Source organism: Nilaparvata lugens, chromosome 2 (genome assembly GCF_014356525.2).
Source record: "Nilaparvata lugens isolate BPH chromosome 2, ASM1435652v1, whole genome shotgun sequence".
Taxonomy (NCBI): Eukaryota; Metazoa; Arthropoda; class Insecta; order Hemiptera; family Delphacidae; genus Nilaparvata; species Nilaparvata lugens.
The window spans coordinates 78,147,265-78,174,828 of NC_052505.1; the positions used below are offsets into that span (position 1 = coordinate 78,147,265).

Sequence of the window (27,564 nt, forward strand, 5' to 3'; positions counted from 1 at the left end):
TCACAATAATACTACTTACTTGTTAAGTCTGGACGCGTTCCAGGGCAAGTGGCCCCATCTCAACTAAAATATGAATTATCAATGCCCTCTATTCACTGTTAAAGTAATACTACTTCTATAATTATTCGCTTTTTAGGTCTGGAAGCGTTTCAGGGCACTGGTCCTCATATTCAGCAGACGAGGAATACCTTAATACTGGAACCTGTAAGTATTGTTGAGCGTATTAAGATGGGCTAAGCCTAAGGAATACTTAGAAGTTTCAGTACTATGGTATCCCTTGTCTGCTGAATATGATGACCAGTCCCCTGAAGTACTTCCAGACCTAAAAATCGAATTATAGAAGTAGTACTACTTTAACAGTGAACAGAAGGTATTGATAATTAATATTTTGGTTGTTTACCAATAGTTCAAGTTAGGATGAAAATGATATACGTCATCAATATCCATCAATTATTTATTAGAGCCTCTCTTCCAATACTTGCAGCAGTTTGAAAAACGTGTGCATTTGTGTTTTTGCACATGGATGTGTGAGTGTGGTTTGAAGGGGAGGGCTGACGACACAGAAACTCACTCTGCCTTCGATGCGCTGGTAGAAAAAGTTATTTTCCCATCGTCATACATTATTCGTTGCACGGAAAACTTTGTTCAGTGTTGGGCCGGGCGTCAACAAATGTGGCCCATACCATACGGCGCGGCTCTCACACATCTTCCCCTCATTGCACACTCACTATCTCTCACACGAAATTTCACTCCCTCTTTCTCTTTTTCTCTCTTGTCATCAAAAAACAACTGAAATTCTAACTTTTCTGCAAGGCTCGATAATGAACTAGATCTTATAGTTATGCCTCTAAAACAATTTGTATTTACATCAAACAAAAATAATATATCATGACGTTTCTTGGTATGGATCCTTTTATGGAAAGGTTTTCGTAACATTCACGTAAAGGTTAACCTGTAAACGCTTCCCCTGATATACGTTCAAGGATCTTACGGCTTCTATATTTCAGCCAGGACCGTCAATTTATCGTGTCCTCCCGAAAACACGAGAGTTGACATTACAGAAAATCAATTCCCGACAAATTAAATGTTATTTGAATGATAATTTTAGTGTTTTCCTTTTCTCTTTGACCACAAGTAATTTGACACGTGAACTTTCAAAGATATCTAAGTACGACAGATAATGCTCCCCATCTGATTATAAAATTATTATAACATAATTAGACTAAAGGATGGAATACAAAAAACCTTCAAAGTGAGTAAATGCTCACATCCAAATTGTCCACTGACAGTACGTGTACTGACAACCTTACAATACCCCAAGGTTGAGATGGTTAAACACAGTACAACACACATATTGTTAATCATGATTATCATGCTACTAGGCCTACAACATGCTCTATTATGCTCTGAACAATAGTAGCTTTGGGAAATATCAACTCATAAGAAGTTGAATATCGGATTTTGTTTTTATTGTGGATGAGCCCCATGAGCTTTTTGCTTGTGCGTGGGTAATGGAAAGCTGCGTGGGTAATGGAAACTCATAACTTGATAACATATACAAATACTTGGTCACTTATGATACCTACCTAAATTATTCAATGTATGGTGTTGAAACAGAGTTGATTATTGTGAATGAGACAATAATAAAAATATTTTTGAAGTTAAACAGAACAGAATAATAATATGGAATATAACACGAATAATAATATTGAATAATCTAAAAGTGATTATGATCTCAAAAAACAAGGTACATGTCACTTGGGTGCAGTTGTTGTGAGAAGTATATGAAGAATGAGGCACATATTGCGACGAGTTGACAGGCGGGAAGTGATAAGCGATGATGACTCAGCGAAGGTGACGCGAAAGTAAGTTCATGGGAATAGAACAGTGAGAACAAGGATAGCGAAGCGGGTGGAGAAAGAAAGGCGTTAATAAAGTGAATGGGAGGTCGTACAGGAAGGGCGGGGTGCGCGCGATACCGAGAATATTATTTATTTTTATTACCGGGTATGACGGGGTAAACAAATAGTTGGGACGAGTGTCGAAAGCCCACTCTCCACTCCAATATGAATTCCAGACACGGTGTTATTCGCGCCGGGACAGGGCCTGTTATTAGAGTGCACCCGCCATTCGCCATTACCCTGGGCCCGCAAAAGATGGCGAACCACCCCACCCCCCACAACCCCCAACAACAGGCGTCGCGTCGCTATGCGTCCCTAAACCCCCTCCCCCTCTTCCAACCAACCCACGCCCAACGACACCCTCTAGTTTGCTTTTCCTACACAATTCATATTTATAAACCAGAATTCCAGGGATTATCCAGCTCTTGTCCGTCGGTCCCATCCGACTTTTCCACTTGCATTTTCCTTTTCCCTCACCCCCTCCCCACCCCACCACATTCACCAATCGTCTGTTCGAATAAATGTTTTGGCGAGGCATAGAGTTGTCCTTCGTGCTGCTAGACAGTGCTGTAGTCTCATTCCATTCAAACACTCTCAGACGAAAATGAGCTGAACGAAAATTCACGTTTACACCCGGATGCCTCACAATTATTGTTATTCCCTACTTTGTTGAAATTAGATGGACATACTCGATAAATTTCTTTCCGGTTGTTTCTATAATAATTTGAACCAATTTCACTATAAAAGTTAGTATACTTTTAAAATATGTGTCCCATTTTATCACAGAAATCACGATATAGATTATAACACCGATGTCCTTATCACACTACCTACCTAATCACACTACCACTACACCGATGAAGAGTCATTGACATGTACCTATTGTATTGTATGAAACAAATTGGAATAATTGAATCAGAAGAAAATCATAGAAACTTGTAAATAAAAGTACTTTTGCATAAAGTTATTCGATACTATAAAGGTATATTACACAAGCTGTCTGAAATAATATTAGATGACTTTTCAATAATAGAATGGTGGTTGGTGGATTACACATCTTCTGAAATTATATTCTACAAAGTACTATATAATCATATGATAATGGAAAGCTATATTAAAAACAGCTATAACTCCCTTGTTTTTGGGTATTTTTGAAAATGGGACTTACGCTTTAAAGAATTTGGGGTCGCTGAATCCAAATCCGAAATCATAAATCTTCCATCTATATTTTTAAGGAAGTTAGACTTTGAGAAAAAGTGATGAGTCATATACTTTGAGCAAACGTCGGCGGAGTTGTTAGATCTGTCGGCTTATTCGTAAGATCCCCATGTGAAAGTACAGGAGAGCTGCAAAATATGAAATATGATCTTCCGTAATATGATATTCCAGGAGCGAGGTCTCTGCCGTGTGAAACTGGCCTACGTGTACTGACAACCTTACAATACCCCAAGGTTGAAATTTTTTAAACACAGTACATTGTGTTTTGTACATTGTACATTGTATTTTTAAACACATATTGTTAATCAAGATTATCATGCTACCAGGCCTACAGCATGCTCTATTATGCTCTGAACAATAGAAGCTCTGGGAAATATCAACTCATAAGAAGTTGAATATCGGATTTTGTTTTTATTGTGGATGAGCCCCATGAGCTTTTTGCTTGTTCGTGGTTAATGGAAAGCTGCGTGGGTAATGGAAACTCATTACTTGATAACATATACAAATACTTGGTAACTTATGATACCTACCTAAATTATTCAATGTATGGTGTTGAAACAGAGTTGATTATTGTGAATGAGACAATAATAAAAATATTTTTGAAGTTAAACAGAACTGAATAATAATATGGAATATAACACGAATAATAGTATTGAATAATATGAAAGTGATTATGAGCTCAAAAAACAAGGTACATGTCACTTGGGTGCAGTTGTTGTGAGAAGTATATGAAGAATGAGGCATTTATTGCGACGCCTTGACAGACGGGAAGTGATAAGCGATGATGACTCAGCGAAGGTGACGCGAAAGTAAGTTCATGGAAATAGAACAGTGAGAAGAAGGATAGCGAAGCGGGTGGAGAAAGAAAGGCGTTAATAAAGTGAATGGGAGGTCGTACAGGAAGGGAAGGGTGCGCGCGATACCGAGAATATTATTTATTTTTATTACCGGGTATGACGGGGTAAACAAATAGTTGGGACGAGTGTCGAAAGCCCACTCTCCACTCCAATATGAATTCCAGACACGGTGTTATTCGCGCCGGGACAGGGCCTGTTATTAGAGTGCACCCGCCATTCGCCATTACCCTTGGCCCGCAAAAGATGGCGAACCACCCCACCCCCACATCACCCCAACAACAGGCGTCGCGTCGCTATGCGTCCCTAAACCCCCTCCCCCTCTTCCAACCCACCCACGCCCAACGACACCCTCTAGTTTGCTTTTCCTACACAATTCATATTTATAAACCAGAATTCCAGGGATTATCCAGCTCTTGTCCGTCGGTCCCAACCGACTTTTCCACTTGCATTTTCCTTTTCCCTCACCCCCTCCCCACCCCACCACATTCACCAATCGTCTGTTCGAATAAATGTTTTGGCGAGGCATAGAGTTGTCCTTCGTGCTGCTAGACAGTGCTGTAGTCTCATTCCATTCAAACACTCTCAGACGAAAATGAGCTGAACGAAAATTCACGTTTACACCCGGATGCCTCACAATTATTGTTATTCCCTACTTTGTTGAAATTAGATGGACATACTCGATAAATTTTTTTCCGGTTGTTTCTATAATAATTTGAACCAATTTCACTATAAAAGTTAGTATACTTTTTAAAATATGTGTCCCATTTTATCACAGAAATCACGATATAGATTATAACACCGATGTCCTTATCACACTACCTACCTAATCACACTACCCACTACACCGATGAAGAGTCATTGACATGTACCTATTGTATTGTATGAAACAAATTGGAATAATTGAATCAGAAGAAAATCATAGAAACTTGTAAATAAAAGTACTTTTGCATAAAGTTATTCGATACTATAACAGGTATATTACACAAGCTGTCTGAAATAATATTAGATGACTTTTCAATAATAGAATGGTGGTTGGTGGATTACACATCTTCTGAAATTATATTCTACAAAGAACTATATAAATATCGATAAGAAAAGGAGACGTTACGGACTCTCTCCCTTTCTTCATTCCTTGTTTCCTATTGTGAATCGATCTCATTTGTTAAAAAATTAGATTATTCCTTCGACATCAAAATAGCCATTGAGCTATCGTTTTTGTTACAATTCCTTGGAATGATTGAGGGAGGAGCAACAGCCACAGCCCAAACCGTTCTTTCTCCGAATTTTGATTCTTATAATAGTCCAAGAAGAAGGCTATGTTTCTTTCACAGAATAAATTTAGCCTACTTCCAACACGAAGCTTGTTATTTTGTACTTGTATTTGTTATGTGTAATTTATTTGTAGTGTTTTTGTATTTTGCATTTTATTGAGTGTTTTGTTTTAATAAATTTACAGTGTGGGTGAAAAGTCCGAGAACGGCTTAATATCTCATACACAAAGGTGATTTGACGGTGGGTGTGATTGGGGATCCTACTCAAATTGAAAAAACTACTTAACAATGACCTTAAAAATCTGGTCCGCTATCTTGGATCCGCCATATTGAATGCAACTTCATTTTTTTTAAATAGGATAGGATACATGATTTCGATACAAAATTTCAATAAAAAATGAATGGCGAAAACCGCACATCGATATCTCGAACCGTTTAGAAGATATTCACATTATTAATCAATACCACTCATGTATTTCATTTCTGATTTGCATGGTCCCGATTGATGTGAATATCTTCTGAACGGTTTGCGATATCGAAGTGCGGTTTTCGCCATTCATTTTTTCTTGAAATTCTGTATCGAAATCATGTATCGCATGACCACCTTCCTATTAAAAAATAAAGTTGCATTAGAGATGGAGGATCCAAGATGGCGGACCAGATTTTTAAAGTCATTGTAAAGTAGTTTTTTCAATTTGAGTAGGATCCCGATCACACCCACCGTCAAATTATCATTGTGTATCTTTGAGATATTAAGCCGTTCTCGGACTTTTCACCCACTCTGTATATTGAATACACTTACATATCTTATAAAGTATTTTTATAGTTCTACTTGAATTGTTTAATATAGAAATAACTACATAGTACGCTTTTGAATTTTTTTACATAACACTACTAGTTTCAGCTTTCAAGCCATTTTCAAGTTTCCTTTTTCATAAAAATATCATTCAAAATGAAACACTAGAATGTTCTCTGAAAAATATCACGAATTAATTGGATCATTCCATGTTCCAACACCTATGGTGTCATCCTTTGTTTTCCAATAAATTCGTGATATTTTCAGACAACATTCCAGTGTTTCATTATAAATATGTTATGTTTGAAGGAACGAATTCAAGGATCCAAAGGTTCAGAAAACCTCTGACGTCAACCGGAGCTTATTGTGTGTCCTGGATAAATTTATTTTTATTAATTAAGTTAGCAAAAACAATACAACTATCGGAAAAGAAAAACAGGCTATTGCCCAAAACTTCTTCAATTTCCTAAATTATTTAGTTTCAAATTGTCCAAATATTAGGGATAGGTTATGTCCATTTCAATTTCTACACCAAATCACAATTTGAAAATATAAATTTTCTGTAAACAACATTTTTTCAGATTTTCTCCAGTTTTGCTTCTTTTCTAAACTTCCTCTAAATTTCACTCTCATGTCTCTCCTCAATTATATTGTATTCTAGCTTCTATAATTCCTAAATAATGTTTTCCTCTTACTTCTTCTCTAGGCAACACAACCTCTCTCAATCCTCTCACTTTTTCCCGCCCTTCCCTTATTCCCTCTCCCTTCCACAGTTCTTTTCCTATTGAATTACATCCCCTGAATTAAAAACTGTCTATAAAAATCAACAAATCTCACCAAAAACAGTAACTGAAGTCATATCATTTTTAGTGTTCCATTATGGATAAATATTACTAAAAACAGTATCTGAAGTCACATAATTTATCATGATCTACCTATCATTCAATGATATTCCTGTGCATTCATGAGAAGCAGCAGTGATGCGGCCAAAAGAGGCTGTTGACAGTGCAGCCGAAAGAGACGAGTGCTAATAATGCAAGAGCGGGCAGTGCAGAAGGGGCCCAGCCGCCCAGCGATCCCCTCGTGTGCCCGATCCGGAATATCCGCCTTTTCCGGTCGATGGAACTGCAACAGAACGTCGGCTAATCTCCCTTCCTCCTCTATAGGTGAGAGGGAACGGCCGACGAGCCAATAGCTTTCAAATTTACACTCCGCTTGGAATGGCAGCTGAGACCAAAACAACCCTCCTTCTTCATTCTTCCCCTCACACGCACCCCACCCTCATCGCCCCTCGATAATCGTGCGTAATTGTATAACATTTATTCGCTTGTAAACAGCGGCCCGATAATATCACGGTCCAGCCTCAAGTGGGCGGAAACGGCTTACGACCCAACCCACACAACTACAGTTTGATACTGTTTTTGTTTATGTGTATATGTGTGTAGTGAGGCCGCTGCTTGACTGCTGCAACTTGAAAGCTGAATCTATGTTCTTTGCTCAGTGACCAGCCATCCTAATAGGCTTGCTAAATGCTCACTTGACTGGGCCACATTTCACCAGCCATTCAAGTAGGTTGTGTGATCGGTCATGTGATAAAGTATCGGTGACAGCTTGCTACAATTGGAAGATAGATAGTTTGCATTTCGTCGACCACATTAACCAGATTTGATGAAAATAAATACAACACTGATGAACTTGAGTCAAAAATTGGTTCAAGATTCAAAATTGAGAAATATGATCAATTATTACTCTGTTTATTTATTATTAATTTCAGTTTAGTAGGCCTAATCATGCGCAGGTAATACAGTTTCAATATTTGCCTTGTTCTATATAACTTTCATTGTAATTGGACTCTACAATTTATGCAACAAATAATTCCACTTCTTCGTCAACTTACATATATTTGAACCTTAAGAATAAATCCATCATACGTTATCTTCAAGATGAAGAAACTGACAAGTTGCCTGCAGTATTATTTCTACTAGAATAAATTGTTATCTCATGTATTCTGGAACTTTTCTCTCATAAAGCTTCTCCACTCACACTCACAAAAGCTCAAGACTGTGGAGAAGTACTTGCTCATTCTAGAAAGCTTCCTTTGCAATGAAAACTCATCATTTTCCATGTACCATCTATAACTTCAGAGCATACTTTGATAAGATCAGAAATTAAATCAATTCTGCTTGATATACAGTACCGTGTTCTTGACAGTGTAATTTGAGTATTTCACTTATTATTTTATAAGGACAGGAACATTAGCATTAATATTGTAACCTACGTATGTAATGTGTCTTTTGCCCGTTAGGGCTACTCTTGTATATGAATTAAAAAAGAAATCTAAGTAGGCCTACTCTTTTTAAAATTGTTTACTCACAACATGTTTCGACTATATGATGTCATTATCAAGTCATGGATCATGTTTGATCAAGTCATGGATCATGTTTGATCAAGTCATGGATCATGTTTGATCAAGTCATGGATCATGTTTGATCAAGTCATGGATCATGTTTGATCAAGTCATGGATCATGTTTGATCAAGTCATGGATCATGTTTGATCAAGTCATGGGATCATGCCATTATCAATCGAAACATGTTTTGAGTAAACACTTTTAAAAAGGGTACTCAGATTTCTATTTTTATTTATATTTGTATGTAATGTAATATCCGAAAGTAATTACGGAAATTCTTACGGAAGTCTTCAAGTTTGTGATCAATGCTAACAAGATTTGGTGAGAAAAAACTCATGATTCAAATTTTTATAGTAAACTTTTGGTAGATAAATGGTATTTGGAGGTTTTGTTGATATGAAACTTTTAATAAACTGTTCGTATATAATAAAACATCTAATAATTTAGACTGAAGCGAAATCGGCATTCAAGATTATAAAACTTAGAATAAAAACAATGTCAAAGTGATGACATTCATCTAATCACCAACCCCAGTGGAAAATTGGACGTTGTTAGAAATGTTTATAAATCATGGTGAAATCAGCAATAACTTGACTTTACTAGCAGGATTAAGGATGGTTATAATAATGAAAACACTGAACATAATCGAACATTTTTGTACCGGTGGTCCTACAATAAATTATGTGATATTTCTGACAACATCCCAGTGTTTTCATTATGGTATGAATTATGAATTATACGAATTCATAAATATATTAATTATACAGTGTTTTCATTATAGTCTATTCATTATTAATTTCATTATATCAAAACATCTCACCAGTAAAATTATCTGAAGTCAACCATGGTTATAATATGTGGAAATGAGTAATCACTTCATTAAATTAGTATTGTAATGCTGATCAGTAACTTTGAAGTAAGGTTCCGCATTCCAAGTCCAAGGCACTTCTCATCCTACTGACCACGTATCAACAGGCTTTTTCATTCATATTATTCCTCTTGAACAAGATAATCAAGCGTTTTTATCGACGTAAAGCATCTAGATGCGAATTAGAGCTTTTCCGGCTCATTTGTTACACGCTGCCGACAGAACCGTAACAAAGTTAAAAAGGTGATGTTGGAGTGGAGCAGATGAAAGAAGGCATCTATTGGGAGGTTGTCAGCATAGCAGGCCGGCCAGGGTATTAGCATCACAGAAAGCGAATAGAGCCGAGCCGTTGTGGTGAATACCGCCAAAACAGAATGGAAAAGAATTCGGCGGAGGCTGTTTGTCAGTTAGAAGATACGGTGAAGGAGAAATATATAGTGTATGTGTGAGGGGGTGAGGAGGAGAAGAACTAAGCCAGATCAGGAATTACTAACTCTGGGGGTGAGGGGGTTGCAGAGGGGCAAATAAACGTTTAGTCGGCTATGATAATTGTGGACATAAGGCCCGATGCGGCCATTTTGACAATAATCCTGTTTTTGAAATGACTCGACCGGTGAGGAACCACCTTTCCGTTCAATTCATTCATGACGATGTTTTCAGCAACTGCCTCCCCCCTGCCACCAAAACCTTCCTTCACATTCGTTTATAAACTTGGCCGGAGGGTTCATTCCAGGTACAGTTCAGCCATCAGATCGATAGGCTGTCAGCGCCCCGACTGTCTTCTTTCATCTCCCTTAATCCATCGCATCTATCGATCACTCTCTCTCTCTCTCTCTCTCCTTCATTTGGTGTATGCATTCTAGGGGCGAGCAGCATGATAGCAAAGCAGGGAGCTTCTCTCTCTCCATTCAAAACGCATCTAAATTCATAACAATGCATTACATAAGGCGAAGACCGCAACACCAAAACGACCCCAAGAAAGAAATTTCCAGTGTGCTAGGAATATTCGATTCGAAAGGAGAGAGAAGGGATTATAGGAATATTGGTTCGAAAGAAAAAGAAAAGGATTATATGTCTAGCCTCTAGCAGAATCATCCCCCTGCCAACCTCTACCCTTCTGCACAAAAAATGATCGGACTAAATTCTGTAGTGACGTATGTCAAAATTTACTCATTGTTACCTCCTTTCATACCGCCACCCTTCCATATATGTGTACTGTATTAATACGCGCGGACAAAATAAAATTAACACAATTACCATGACAATGAGAACTATGGCTCTCCCAATGAAGGGCATGCTTACATTCAAAAGTGTTCTTCCCATAGGCGATAAATGGCTAAACTGGCGTTCGAATAACATTTCTTTTGCATTTGACGGGAAGGGGCTTCATCTGAGCCTCTGTATATTCAATGAGAAGGGGGTTTATTCAATGAGTTTCCTGAAGCTAGTTTCTACGAGGTCGTTATGAATAATGTATAATATGCTCATACCGTAATTAGAGCATCATTATTATATCAACTGATATTTGTATTGTCACGATGATTCATTAATCTACAACGATACTGCAATAATATGGTATTTTGGAATATAGTGAGGTCCACGTTATAATGACAGTATTTGATCAACTTTGGTTTTGCTATCCTTGTCTATTATTCGACAAAGCCGGTGGTACTATCCTTTTCTAGGTTCACAACGATGCCAATTATGTTTTTTACAGTGTAGAAATATGATTAATTGATGCAGAGAATCGGCTTCGCTATTCTTCTATCTTTCTCCACTGCCATTATAACGTGGACCTCACTATAGTATCAATACACCAAAGAATAGTGTCCTACTACAAGGATTTCGTTTATCCATAGTTATGCATATATTTTATCCATATCCATACTGAATGCTGAGTAGAAAGACAGAATGGATGAACAGCATTCAGTCATTTATATTTCTGAAGAAATTTATTCAGCCATAATAAGGCTGGATTTATTCTTTTTTTTTTTTTTAAGATTACGTCCTAAAGACTCCTGTTTTCTAATAATTTGTGGGGTAAAACATATTCGTAGTTTTCAACATATGGATCTCATTAATGAATATAATTTATTGAGTTTTCATCATGAATGAAATCACCAAAACATTTTACTCAATATCATGAAAGAGACATAATGTTAACCCTCATGTATAATAATCAATCACTTTTGTTTATTAAAGTTTTTTAATACTTGTAAGAATAGATGGAGAGGAAAAAACATGCTTTCTGCCCAAAAACATTTTTCACCAAATGTCAACAATGAACAATCTATAAATGATCAGGGGGGTCCACAAGGTTTGGACGCAGTGACGCAGAATGTTTCCTTTAAATTCTTCTCAATAGAGAAAAGTCATCTATTAGTAGGTTAACAATTTATGAAGAGAGGGGGTATTGAGCTGAATTTCTCTAAACTTGGGAGGATGCATTATTGGTCTTGTGGTGGGGGGGGGGGGACTTTCAACTTGTCTGTATAAGTTGTAGGTGTATTATATATCATAACTACAATGTGTATATTTGCAGGTATCATCACCCCTGCACAAGTGGAGGAATCTGAAATGATGATTTGGTATTTTCAAAGAATGTTAGTGACCAAAAGGCAGATAATTATCTCCCTTATAGTACCATATTGATGAAGTTATGATGGGATTAATAACTGTGAGAATGATCTTTCCCCTTTATTCTTGCCAACCTCTCACAATGGTTGTTTCGAATAATAGAGCCAATCCAACAACAGCTCAAGGAACAAAGCTGCAAACATAATAAACAAGCAACAACCTTCGTTCAACAATGATCAACGGAGTAGAAAAATTCTTAATACTGGGATTTACTGTACCTTCAACCTGATGATATCCGTCGTTTCGCCAGCCTTATTTCTCACAGCTCTCTCCCACAGTAGCTTCTGAAGAAACTGCTCGAGGGCAGGCCTTGCTATGGCTGATTCCAGTTGTATTGTCAGCGAGCTCACTTCCTGTGGGAGGAACACAATTAGCCTTTTCTGTCAAACTGATCGCAAACATTTTGAAAAGTGTACTAATATGTTTTCAGTATTATGGACACAATGACACAGTCTGTGAAAATGTTTATTCTTCCATTCACAGACGGATTTTATAAACTCCCTTGTAATATAAATATATGGAGGGTAAGTTTCTGAATGTGTTACGATCATGAATTAAATATTCAGTGCGATATTTCAAAGCACATAGCCTACATAATTATGATCAAAATATTAATACTTCTCAATTCTAAATCGCAGTTCAGTTTTTTAATTCGTCTTCTTGAAGCGAGACGACGAATTCCAAATTATTACGTTTTTTTTTTTCAATTTACAATTTCTTTTACAATTGCTATGGAACGTTTTAATATTTTCATGGTAACACATGATAAAGGAGCAGAGTATTTAGAAAATGAATGAGGAATACCACTAGATAATTCAAATCTGAATCAATAGAAAGTATGAATATGTTATAATCTAGCTAGTAAGTACGTTACATCACTGGTGCCAGATTCCTTCAAGAAGAAATTAATATAATATTTTATGACAAAGCAGCCATTTCTCAATATGTTGTTTGCAATAACTAGGTGTGTTGTTCACAATAGTATTCGTAAATCAATTCTACTTATTCAATCAAGTAGGGTGCATCATGTTAGAGGTCAAGTTAAAGGTTATATCATATTATAGGAACATCATATACATATCGTACGAATCGCCACATTATTAGGCCTGGAAAATGACAATTTGTATGCCACATTAATGTATGAAGGAGAATCTTTTTTTTAATTGGGTAATAATTTCAATTTTCAACAATAAGTATTTTCTCTTTTAGAATTGAACAATTAAAAGGAAGTTGAATACTTGGAAACTTTAAGATAGGTTAAATAAAAACTCAAATTTCTTATTTATGATATTGTATTCCAAGAAGAAGTTACTTGCATAGGTACAAAGAATAAATTACTAGCGTATTAGATTGTGCAACAAGGAACAACTTGAAGCTTCCTTGTATGTAATTTATTTGAATTGTTATTATAACAATGATAATTGAACGCAAAAACGTTAATCTCAATGAAACTGTAGATAAAGCTCATGCAAGAGAATGGGAATACATGAACCGGTAAGAGCCGGAAAATATATCTTGAAAAATTTATTCAATTAATAACTGACACTCTTTTAACAATCCGAAAATCTCACCTTACTAATGTGTGGTGCCGAGTATTCGTTTATATTTTTCAATAGACCTTGGATCCTAAAAATAAAAGATTGATTAGATTCCACAACATATAGGAAAATTGTTTGGCTGCAATCAATACAGATTTCTAGTCAGAAATCGTATGATTTCTGAATTCACCATGATTATGCTGATTTCTTACTATGATAATATGAAAATGTTAATCTCCTCTCACTTTGATATATGCTGATTTCTAGCTAGCATATCATGGAATCGATTTCATTTTTCACATTTACTTTTTTTGCATTTGTTATGACTTAATATTCATCAACTCCACAGAGAACCAACAAAGATGACTAGATAAATTCTTATGGCAAGATTCGAGAGTTCTACGCATACAAAACAATCCAATGAGTTTCTCAAAGAGATTTTAAGCTACATCTTTGTAAGAAGAATCTGCTTCTCAATATCCAGCTTTCGCAACGTTTGCAGAGAAAGTTGTATTTCTAGTGGAGACAATGCCCGACATCAATGAGATGATAAATTTGAGGTTTTTTGTGGATAGAAACGAAAATGGTATTTCTACGAAAATAAACAAATTTCTTGAGTTTAATAAAGAAAATGAATGCCAATATTGGTAACATAGTTGTTAATATTTTAATTATTTCAATAATTATTCATGTTTTTAATTTGAACACTTCCATCTGGAAATCTAAGGCATTTTATTAATTGAAGTTTATTCATAATTTGAATAGTAGATTTTATTTGACGGGTTTTGGGATCACCTAATTGACTGAACTCTAAATTGAGACAAAATTATCACAAAAGCAAGACAAGCAAAGTTATTTGGTAACCAAGGCTAGCTATAACACAAAACCAATATTTTACCATTTTCCTTTGATACCTAAAATATTATTGTACCATGTTTCTTTTAAAACCTAAACCATTATAATATCATTTTCCTTTGAATCCTGAACCATTGTTGTACCATTTTCCTTTAAAACTTAAACCATTATTGTACCATTTTCCTTTAAGCCTAAACCATTATGGTACCATTTTCTTTTGAAACCTAATTCTCATACACATGTGGGGATCAAATTTCTCAAAGACGAATACAACATATTCGAGTTTCCTTCTGATATATTGAATTATTGACTGCCGTGAATCCGTTCAACGACACTTGGTCACGATCAGCATAATCTATCTGCCTGATGGCATTCATTGTCAGTGCAGTGGATGAATAGCGGGGCAAGTTTATCGGAGAGAGAGGGAAGTCCATCACAACGGGGCAAGTTTATCGGAGAGAGAGAGAGAGAGAGAAAGAGAGAGGGAGTGTCCGTCGATAAGGCGACAGATGGGCTCTTCTATAACATTATTTATAGGTGGTTTGAAAAGCCTTCGAGACTTTACGGGTCCTTGATCAATAAAACGATCAGTTCTCGCTCCCCATTGTGAGGCGTTTAAATCGGCCCCCTCACTCATCCACCCCCACCCCTCCTGATTCTCACTTTCATCCACCAAACATATCACTGACCACGCATCTATAGGGGGTGTGAGTGAGAGTGAGGAAGGAGAAGGGGGATGAAGAAGAGAAAAAAGAAGAAAGAGGAGTAAGAGGAACAAGAAGTTTAGGAAGAGGAATAGGAGGAGTTTGAGGGGAAGAGGAGGAGGAGGAAGATGAGGAGGAGAAGAAGAAGAAAGAAGAAATAGAGAAAGAAGGAGTTTAGGAAGAGAAATAGGAGGAGTTTGAGGGGGAAGAGGAGGAGGAGAAAGAGGATGAGCATGAGGTGAACAAGGAGAAGGAAGAGGTGGAGGAGAAGGAGAACGAGAAGAAAAAAAGAGGGAAACGAAGAGAAAGAAATGAAGAAGCGGAAGAGTTTGAGGAAGAGAAGAAGAAGGAGGAGGAGGAGGAGGAGGAGGAGGTGGTCAAGGAGAAGAAGAAGGAGGAGGGGGGATAGGAGGAGGGGAAAAAGGAATAAAGGAGGAGGAAAATGATAAGAAGGAGGAGAAGGAGAATGAGAAGAAGGAGGAGAAGAGAAAAAAGGAAGGGATTGAGGAAAAGAAGAAGGAGGAGGAGGGGTGAAGAGGATGAGGAAAAGAAGAAATAAAGGATAAGTAGGATGAAAAAAGGGGAAGAAGGAAAAAGAGAAGAAGAAATAAATGGGAGAGAGTGAGGAAAACAAGCCGGAAGAGATTGAGGAAGGGAAGGGAGAGAAGAAGAAAAAGATTGTGTAGAAGACGCTGGAGGAGGAGGAAGAGGTGGAAAAAGCGTGGAGAAGGAAGAGGTGGAGGAGAACAAGAACGAGAAAAAAGGGAGAGGGAAACGAAGAGAAAGGAAGGAAGAAGAGGAAGAGTTTGAGGATGAGATAAAGGAGTAGAAGGAGGAGGGAGATGTGAAGGAGGAGAAGGAGGTGAAGGAGAAGGAGTAGGGGGAGGAAGAGGAGCAAGAGGATAAGAAATAAATGAGAAGTGGGATGAGAAGAAGGAGAAGAGAAACAAGAAGAAATATGGGGAAGAGAGTGAGGAAAACAAGCAGGAAGAGGAGGAAGAGATTGAGGAAGGGAAGAAATAGAAGAAGAAAATGGAGGAAAAGATTAAGGAGAAGAAGAAAGAGGAGGAGGATGATGAGGAGGAATAGGGGGAGGAGAAGAAGAAATTAATGAGACGGAGGATGAGAAGAGGGAGAAGAAGAGAAAGGAAGAGAAGAAATAGGGGAAAGAGAGTGAGAAAAACAAGCAGGAAGAGGAGGTAGAGATTAAGGAAGGGAGGAAAGAGAAGAAGGAAAAGGAGGAAAAGAAACAGGAGGAGGAAGAGGTGAAGAAGAAGGAGGAGGCGAAGGAGGAGGAGGAGGAGGAGGGGGAGGACGAAAAGAAAGAAAAGATAAGGTTGAAAAGGTGTAGGCAAAGGAGAGGGAGGACGAAAAGAAGAAAAATTAAGATTAGAAGGGAAAAGAAATATGAGGGAGAAGGAAAAAAGAAATAGGAGGGAGAGAGTGAGGAAAACAAGCAGGAAGGAGAAGATGTAGTAGGAGAGGAACAGTAGGAAGAGGGGAAGGTGGAGGAGAAGTTGAAGAAAGAGAAAAAGGAGGAGGAAACAAAACGATAGAGTAGTGAAAATCAAGCTGACGTGAAAAAGAGGAGACCGACCGACAGACCCCCTCATCATAATGCTCAACCAGCCAGTAGCCGACTCCTGAAACGGAAAGTGGGCCTCACTTGCTGCTATAGTGAGGTCCACGTTATAATGGCAGTGAATAAAGATAGGAGAACAGCGTTGTCGATTCTCTGCCTTAATTAATTATATTTTTGCACTGTCAAAAACAGATTTGGCATCGTTGTGGAGCAAGAAAAGGATAGTACTACCTGCTTTGTCGAATAATAGACAAGGATAGCAACACCAATGTTGATCAAATACTGACATTATAACGTGGACCGCACTATAGTAGTAGTAATGATCCACGGATCAGTCTTCTCTTTCAATCACACACCACTTGATGTTGAACACTGTGCGAAGTGGGCCCAGCAGGCTCCATCCATTCACTAAATCACCTATAATACGGCACCCTTGGATGAAATCAACTATTGTATTACGGCCATGATATCGACATGTGATAATATTGATGTGGTGAGAAGCTCAAATGAAAATATGAAGTCGATGAAAAATAACAAAGGAGGTCTTGAATTATTAAGAATTGAAGTAGCGAGTAGATGGGAAATAGTAAATTTGGGAATGTAATAGATTTGGGCCAAGCCTGTTGTTCCTTCCTAATCATATTTATATGATTTGTGATTCTGTCCACGAATAAATAAATAAATAAATGCTAAAAAGTAATCAGGATATGAGGACAATGATTCACTTTGACACAAATTCATCTTCGGTTATGTTGTTGTTAACAGCATATCATGATCTAAAGGCTTAAATTAGTACAGTAGTGTTTACAACATCAATGATTTGAATTATGTGAAAAGATCCCACAATTTGTTTAATTCTTCAAATTGTACAGAGTAAGACATTTTTAGAAATAGAACATTTTGATAGAGGAAAATGGGTTATACAAATGAATTATTAATCCGTATAGCCGTGCGTATAGAGTCCATTATTAGCACATAGTTCTCTATACTTTTTAATATATAAATGAGAATATATTACATTATTTTTAGCAGTGAATCACTATGGGAAAATATCTTTTCCTACAGTTACCTTGAAAAGTGGCCATTCCTGCACTTATTACAGAACGCAAAGAAACACTTTTCCGCACTAGTGCGCAAAGTGATTACTTTGCGTACTCCAGATTTGCAACATAGCAACACAAAATAGTTGGTGAGTTATATGGAGGATTAGTGCACGAAAACAAAAATTAAGTTGGTAACAATGACTGGTTAGATTTGAATAAGAATCATTTCAATGGCTACCCAACATCTATTATAAAATCCCAATCTATAAATCCAAAACAAGAATAATGTTCATCTGAATCATAATTGAATAATCATCATTTACGAATTCTCATCATTTAATAATAAATAATAGTTATTTTCTATTGATAATTATTATTTCAACTGCAAGCAATGAGAAAAGTAGCAAATATACATTATAAAATTCGAATTTTGAGGTTAAATAATTACCGTTCGATATCCATATAAATAAAATTAATAAAAAACATGAAAATACTACAATAAATATTCTCTGTTGTCTATGTTATTTTTATAAATATTTTTCAATTTACTTTGAGCATTTTTCTCGGTAATTTGAGTAGAAGTCTAAATTTCTGAATCCTGTTTCAGTACTTTTTAACTGGATGAAACAAACTTAGGTACGATTCTTCCTGCTAGGTCACGCGCTTGTTGGTTCAGCCATCTTGCAGCCATCCCAATCAGCTGTTGGCGTGTATTTTGAATGCGAATTTTTTGTTCTATCTGAATTCTTCTGATTCTTGAATGAATAAAAATAAGAACTTTGACTGAGCATTTTCAACTTCAATTGGCTTATTAATTTGTAAATGAATTAAGGTTGTTATTAATAACAGCATCACACAGACAAACATTTGATGTATTTCAGCCATCATTTTACCGATAATTGCCCACTTTTCATATTCAATGGTAACTGTAGGAAAAATTTAATGTGAAATATGTGTGCAAAGTTCCTCTGCTGCACTCAAGAAACCATTCTGCACTCACCTATGGCTCATGCGTAAACGTTTCTTTTGGTGAATCAGACTGTCACTTTGCGCACTAGTTGCACAAATAACTTTTTTTTTTAATTTCAATTTTTCTTGTATGTGAGAAAATTTCATTTTTTTGAGTGAGATTTTGTATTTTTCCAACTCGATAAATGAGATTCTAACCCCAATTTGATACATAATTTTCACTCGATGAATCTACAGAAGTCGAGATTGAAATATCACAAATATAAAATTCTATATCGAAACAATCTTGATTTCATCCTGATACATATAACTCTTGAGAATTGAAAAATGTGTTAAGTAGCACAAAATATTATTGTTGGATAAAAATAATGATGGCCAGCTATCATTTTATAAGAGAGGAGTGAATTTATTATTTGCTTAATACAGCATGATTCAACCTCATCAGAATGTGTTATAACGTTTGTTGCAAAAGATGGATATTTTTTTCTCAGTCATATTGCATTCTATTTGAAGATGGGATATTACTGATTTCAAATATCACTGATATTAAACTGAAAACAGCTCATATTCGGAACAAAATACGAGTTCGCAGTTTGAACGATACGTTATTACCGTTTAAATATTTGAAAAATGGATTAATTTAAGCAGCACCGAACGCACATATTGGATTTTGTGAGGAGTGGAGACAATATTCGAATGGCGGCAATGAGCAAATGTGGTGGCCTTCAACAAATACCAGCCCTATGGCCAATGACATGTTCAGAACCCAGCATCAAATAGCTACTCTTTGCCTGTTTGTTTTAGAAATGTCGATTTCAACTCATAAAACGTCAAACTGACGTTTTAATGTTTGTAATAAGCATTTAATTATGGCAATTGGCTGTCGATATTGTGACCGCTAAATATAAAATCGGCCGTCAATGCAAGAGAATGGAGAATTATTAAAACGTGCGCTCATATTGAGCATTGAAGCGTCCCTAGAATTACACAAAACGAGTCGCAAAAGCTTATTAAAATGACAAGGGGCGTTTGAAGCTTCCCTCCCTTTCAGCAGCGGTCTTAATTAAAATCCGGCAGCAGGAAAACAGCAAACAGGACTCGTCAGCAGGCAAATTCAAAGCCATAAAGCAACATTCAAATGATAAAAATAAGCGACTGTGCCTCAATCGAATAATATTATAGATGGATGTTTTCAAATACTGCTTACTCTAAAAAGAATTATTTGATCGGACATTTTTTAATCAAACTCAATTTACGGCACTCGAGCGCTTCAGAGCAGCACGGGTGTTGAAAAAATTTAATTTAAAAACAAAATGTTTCAATATGTTCTCTGGAATCACAGTACCAACAAGGTGAAACTACAGTGATTGGAAATTTTATACGAGCTTTTGAGAAATCAATAAATTGCTGCTTGAAATATAAATCCTTTTATTGTTATATTATTTCAACCTTTCCCACTCTTCTATTCAAAATAATTTCTCACTTTTCAATTAACATATCAATTCAATTCATATCAATTCCTACCTTGTGGTTTCTTATAATAACCAATCAGAACTTGTATTTAATACAAACAGAACTAGGTGCTTCAGTTCTCGAGTAGCCAACTCTTTTATTGATTGATCAGGTTCCTTGCACTTTTCAACTGAAAGTTGGAAACCTTTTCAACAAAGGAATAAGCTTTTCAAGAACACATGAAACCTGAATAATTTTGAAGAGCCAACATTTGGGAACTGAACATGCGTATTGTAACGGTGAACCCAACAAACAATTTATTGATAAAGGCTCAAGACTACTATGAATTGCTAATAAGAATCCAATAAGCAACGATGTTCCACAATGAATACTAACCATTATTCACTGCTAGCCAATAAACATCAAGAGTTATTAATTTAAGGATAAATTGGCGAATGAAAAATGATCGCGGAGATGATAATAATAATTGAGGAGGGGGAGCCCTTCAGAGTAATTTATAGGGTGGTGGATTTCAGGAGAAGGCGATTGTTGCTGTATCCATGAAGGGGCGTTGGATGATATGTGGCTACCACAGCAGCCCTAATAAGCCCTCCGAGAATAGATTAAGCGTTAATAAAGTGAGCAAATACGGTGGTGTTGCACCCTTGTCCTCCTCACGCCTAAACGATGCAAATCCCCGGCCTGCTAATGAAATGACCCGATCTTCCGTGATTTACGACAGTCTCTCACACACTCACTGAGCGACAGATGTGACGTCATTTCTCACCGACCTCATCAGTCTGACAGATCTTTCTTATCGGCTAGGATTTCGGTCTTGTCCAATCGGAAATTTCCATATTGTCCATTTGTGATTCCGTTCAGCACAATATATGTCTCGGTTTTTCACCATACTAGCACAAAGACCAAGTACAATCCCGAAAAGTAGTAAAACTGAAAAGGTTGTGAAACTGAAAAAAAAATACTTGAAAAAATAAATAACTGAAAAGCTGAAGAAAACAAAAAACTGAAAAACTAAAGCTGCGTTTACACCAACGTTATTAACAAAATGTTAATAACTTAATCCTTATAGATTCTATTAGATTGAACAGAACTTATCATACACATGATGAACATTTATGTGTCTGTGAAGCTCCGTTCAATCTAAAGCTGGGTTTACACCAAAGTTATTAGCAGAATGTTAATAACTTAATCCTTATAGATTCTATTAGATTAAACGGAAATTGACTAACACATATCTTCATCATGTGTATGATAAGTTATATTCAATCTAATAGAGTCTATAAGGATTAAATCTTGAATCTAAAAGGATTAAGTTATCAACTTGTTAATAGCTTGCATGTAAACGCAGTTTAAGATAGAATCTATAAAGATTAAGTTATTAACATTTTGTCAATAACTTTGGTGTTAAACCAGCTTAAAACTGAAAAGGTTATGAAACTGAGTGAAGGTTGTGGAAACTGATTTGAACTGAATATCAACAAGCACCTGAATTTCTTACACTTGAAAAGCTGTGGTTATTCATTTCTTCAATTATTATCTTTAATACACACTTTTGTATTTGTTTTTGATAAAACAGTTAAATTTATCACATTATTATTTATTGCGATATGAATCAAGTGATTCTGATTGAAACTATTCAAAAATAAAAGCTAATTTGAAATAAGGGCAACAAACCTTTCCACTCCAGCACCACTGTATGCTTTCAAATCCAATATATCATCCAGAGATATTCTGCAAAATACGAGAATTTTTTTAGATTTTGTCGAATTTAGACAACATTTTTCAAAGAAGTGGAATATGGATTTGAAATACAATGAATAACAACCATTGGGTGAGTTTGAGAAAAGGATAGAGAAGTACGAGAATTTTTTTAATAATTTTTTGTAAAACATTTTCATACCACAGTGAGAATGGTTCGTACAGCAGCTGGTATTAGATTTTTTTATGAATGAATAATGAATTTATTGCCTAATACGAGAAATAGTTTTACAAATAAGAATAATCATTAAAATACAATAGTTTTTGGCGTGACTGGAAAAAGAATCCTGGAGCTCCAACCACGAGTTCTAAAAATAAGAAATACATTTATGCCTATGATGTCCTGGATTCAATGAACTAAGCATTTACAAGATTTAAAAATGATACAAATAGGAAATAGTATAAATTACTTACGAGCAGCGAACAGTTTCCGTAAGACGAGCATCCCCATTCAATGATCTGGAAAAGAGAATAAAAATAGATTTTCCACAGTTTCCTCCATTGAACATCAATCATTCAAGGAATTTAAGTTTACAGCTTGATGAAAAATTCATTCAAATTCAAAAGTAGTAATGAAACAAATGCTTTTAATTGGAAATTGAAGCAATACTAATAACTAAATCAGTAACCTCTTCTTCTTTAGGTACCTTCTCCTTTATGGAGGTTGGATACCATCATGGCAATTCTCACATTGTTGAGTGCTGCTCGGAAGAGGTCCTGTGACGTGCAGTTGAATGCTTCCCTCAGGTTTCTCAACCAAGACGTGCCACTGATTGCTTACCAACCAGTTTACCTTGTATTATGAGGTGCAGAATTACGTAGGCTACTTAGGTCCTCTTATAATGTGCCCAAAGTATTTCAACTTCCTGATCTTCAGTAACCAGTAATCAGTAACCAAAGATTTCTTATTATAACTTGATAGGGTTTTTACAGTAAATGGTTTGAATATCCTGTAATCCACCAACAATCCGTCATCCACCAATTCCATCATCGAAATAGCTCTTTTCCACGATATTCCGGATGTGTGTGGGACTATTGTTTCATATCCTTTTCAACAATAATTATTTGCTGAGACTACGCCGATCTATGAAGTTACATAACGATATTATATTATCGAAATTGAAATTGCATTCTATCTTCATTCCGATAAATAATACATTATTGAATAATTTGCTATATTGTCATTTATACTATTTTTTCTAGTATACATGTTATTTCTTCTATGTAATATTTTACGTGTATGTTTTTTGACTGGTGTTTTTTACATTAACCCTTCATGTTATAATATATAGGTTGACAATTTTTGTTAAACTATAATTTCTGACATTGTCCATAACTATTGTAATGTTGAACGGCAATAAAATTATATTTATTAATTTTTTATCATGAATTCGCATATCATTTAACTTGAATGAATCAATAAATCTAATCTGAAAATGCTTGTTAGTGAATTCAATACCTTTATGCTTTATGAGGCTACGTGGTAAAGTAATGAATAAAATGTGATGGATGAAGATTTCTTCAGATAAAACTCAATATTTCATTTTTATTCTACATTATTACACGTTATAAAACATTTATAATAGATAGGAGTAGGAAGGAGTGGGACAGTCGACTGTTGAAAGTCGTGATATTGAAAATATTTTCTGAGAATGGGAAGGATCTCTCCTACAAAATGTATTAAAAATTGAAGTGAACAACCCTTCTATATATTCCAATAAATTTCGCCCTATTGAAAAATGAAACGCAAGAATTTATATCAAATAAGCGGTTGAACAGGCGTGAAAAGACATCTTGTTCCGATCACAGTAATTGATACCTGGTGAGTTCAGTCACCCATCAGCGAAACGGCAGAAAAGTGCTGACTGGCATTGTTCGCTCGATCCTTTAAATATTATTAGATTTCGACAGCAAATTCCAGTCGGCAAAAAGAAACGATACGTGTTGCTTTGTTGTCGTCGTCGATTTAATACAGTCGACGACAATGAATTGTCTGCGCTGTGGAGGTGATAGTGACGTCACGGCGCGTGGGCCAGATCGCGGTCCATCGGACGCGATCAATGGCGGGGAATGCCAATAATGCGCGCTGCTCACATCAGATTGCATCACTCGTTACTTACCCCCCTCACACCTCCCACCCTTGCAAAGCAACTCTCTCCATCTCATCCCTTAACGCGACTTTTGAACTCCTCTGAGCCGAACGATATCAGTGTTCGAAACAATATTAACTTTCTACTATGTAAGACCCGATTGATCCCAACTCTATTAATCCCTCCTCCCACCCATCATCACCTGGTCATCTTCGCAATGCTCAACATCGATTGATTGAGTTCGCCCATGAACGCATATTATGTACCTTGTTGTACAAAAGACCTTCTCGACAAAGCCCAACTGTGTTATTTAAAAACGACACAGTTCAGGTAATTATAGGCTGAGTAAAGCCCCGCACACACACACACACACACATCGATTATTGTTCATAAGGTATTTTGCTGTCCTTATAAATTCTATTAGATTGAACATATAATTTCAAACGGATGATGTTTGTCAAGTTCTGTTTAAGAATTTATAAGGACGGCGAAATACGAGCAAATATCGATGTTTGTGTGCGGGGCTTAACAGACCATTCAAATAATGAATAACTTATTTACAAGATATCGTCATTATCAAATATCGTCTTTTCTATGTCGTGACGAAATAATTTAAAAGGGTACTCAGATTTATATTTTTATTATGAAATATTTTTGAAAAAACTGGATTTTCAATTACATGGGAATCATTTGATATGAAAAATTACGAGCATTCCTATTGAACAGATTGTTGCTTAAAAAAATATTGTTTCAATACATATATAATAATTATGTGAAGTGAATATGCATTGTATAAGTTCCATGATTTATCGAATTCGGGATAACACATCACAATAATGTAAGAGCGTTTCCTTCATCTATACATGTCGTACACCTATCGAAGTACGGATTTCTCGCACAACTTAGCCATGAACGGATCAAAACCATTTGCTTCAAAATGGTCTAGAAACATTCAGTAGTGTTCATTGAAATTGTGTTCCTTAAATTACTACGTAGAACAATAAATAAGTTAAAACATCGAATTTAGTTCTCCTGTACTCATCATCATATTATAAACGCATGAAAATGCTTGTGTAATAAAAATAGAGACCATTGAAGAGCTAGAATAATGGCTTATGCCTCTTTTTCAACTGATGAGTGTCGTTTTTCACTTTCGTTTAGCATTCGTGAAAAGTATGCAACAGGACGTTCATTGTAAGATAGTGTTGCTGCTATGCAGAAATCTGAGGTATCAGTCTCTACAGTGAGGCATAAGCCATTATTCTAGCTCTTCAATGGTCTCTATTTATTACAATAATTTTATTGACTAAAATAAACTGAGATAAAATAACATACTTTCTGATGATTTAGAATAATTCAAACAACTGATTTATGACATATGATTATCATATCAGCTTGTTTAATAAGAGTTTGCCACCAATGTGGTTTACTTGGTCCTAGTTTGAACCAAGTAGCTTGATTGGAGCTTGAACTGGAGTGATTGAAATAGCAAAAAATCAATTCTCTTCCTATTTCAATTTCTCCAATTTACAAATACGATTGACAGTATAAAAGATGGATCATGTGAAAAGTGAATAGAGCACAATATTAATACAGAAAACTAAGATTACAGATTCTTTTCACAAAGATTTCACACGAACCTTCAATTTATTTTCTGAATGACGATGCAAGAATGATGGAGTAAATTCCAAGTAGTATTCACGATACAACGTTGAACTAATTCTGGCCACTTCAATGTCTTCCAACATCTGTTTCCAAAATAGAATCTCATCCGATTAGATGTCCAAATTGAAATTTGATGGAAAGCAAAGGAGGTGCAGATACAGCTTCCACTTTGCAGAATAAATTGGCGACCAGATGCGATCCGAGTGGGAAGGCGCTCAGTAAATTTGCTGTGCTGCAGCTTAGCCATTGAAACCACTTGAGAGTCGCCTCCTTTGCAGTCTCCACAAACGACCAACGTTGGATTGTAATTGGTGAGCGCGGACTAGAAGTGTCATCATTTGCATTGCTGTTTCATTGGAATTGTGCTCTGCGCTGCTCGTCTCGTCTCGTCTCGTCTGTAGTCTGCCTGATCGATGAGAATGAAACGAGGCGTAGACGCTGATGAAAAGGGGAATAGACAATGGTCTGACTGCGAAGGACACTTGCAAACCCGGATCAAAGACTCGCATTGACTTTGCTGCTTTGAGTGGCGTCAGCGTTGCTCTACTCCTGAGTAGCCCACACAAGGCATTCCGATGTTACACTTGTGTATTATGCCAGTCCTCGCCACACCTTGCATTGTTCCACAGTGTAATTTCGATGTCAAATTGATTTCGTGATTCGTGTGTGCCTTGCCGCATGTTAACTGCCACAGGAATGTTCGATATGTGCACATGCTTGTTTACAGCGGATCGCAATGCGTTCATCTTTGTTTTGAGTACGTCACACTCACTTGCAAGTTGATAGTTATTGAATACATGAAAGGTGCTTATATACGAAACATGAAATATCATATTAAGCGAACAATTTCTGTATTATATTGGTTATTTATATTTATTTATGGTTATTTATGTTCAACGGATCTCGAAAACGGCTCTAACGATTTCCTCGAAATTTGAAATTGGTTTATAATATAAAAAATCGATTGCACTAGGTCTCATCCTCGGGAAAACTCGCTGAACGACATTAAAAGGATAATTCATCCTTGGCTGAAACAGCTGAGACTTTCGTCGTCTGTGGATAGTAAAAAAGTGAGTGAGCGAGTGAGTATGTAAAAAATCAAAATATCACATCCCCGAAATTCATAAGATGAGGTATAGCCAGCTGAGAAGTATAAACACGATCATTTTAGAGAATTGTGTTCTGTTATCAATAAATAAAAATCTGGTGTGGTACACTCACACAACTTTCCTTGCTCATATTTGAAACTACGATCAGACTTTCGTATATGTGTATATATAATTGTTTTCACAGTACTTTTTCCTTTGTGTAAATTGTGAAATTCGATGATTTTTTTTAGTCATCATTTTTTTAAAGTCGTCAAAACAGCTGTTCTACATATGAAATATCTCGACTATGTTGTGTTCTTTTTATGAACTGCGCTACCTACCTATTTCATGCACAAGATGGAGGCTACAGAGTCCATTTCTCAAGGATGGGGTGTACCCCCCATTAGTTACCCAGTAAGGAGACTCATGCCAGTTGATAGAGCTGATAAATAACTATACAGAGTATGAATTTGAAAAGAATCGGTCAAGTTATTTTAAGAAAATCATGAAAAACTTGGTTTTTTTAGTAATTATCCGCCATTTTTCTCAAGAATATTACGGAGCTTCTGCAATTTTCCCAGAAATGAAACTCATGTCAGTTGATAGGGCTTATGAATAGCTATCCAAGGTATTAATTTGAAGAAAATCGTTGGAGCCGTTTTCGAGAAAACCGTGAATAAGATGGTTTTTTAGTGATTATCCGCCATTTTTCACAAGAATATTACGGAGCTACTGCAATTTTCTCAGAAATGAGACTCATGTCAGTTGATAGGGCTTATAAATAGCTATCCATGGTATAAATTTGAAGAAAATCGTTAGAGCCGTTTTCGAGAAAACCGTGA

At 36.2% G+C, this 27,564-nt stretch overlaps 1 protein-coding gene across 1 annotated transcript in view; it reads right to left on the reverse strand.

Moving 5' to 3' along the window:
• The window catches only part of LOC111045964 (COBW domain-containing protein 1), a 186,375-nt gene that overhangs the window by 18,085 nt on the left and 140,726 nt on the right, over positions 1–27,564 (reverse strand). The window contains exons 8-11 of the mRNA XM_039421806.1: positions 22,294–22,338; positions 21,796–21,852; positions 13,529–13,583; positions 12,176–12,310 (exon numbers count right to left, since the gene is read on the reverse strand). Coding sequence (XP_039277740.1) covers positions 12,176–12,310; positions 13,529–13,583; positions 21,796–21,852; positions 22,294–22,338 — 292 coding nt within the window. The remainder of the gene's footprint in view (positions 1–12,175; positions 12,311–13,528; positions 13,584–21,795; positions 21,853–22,293; positions 22,339–27,564) is intronic.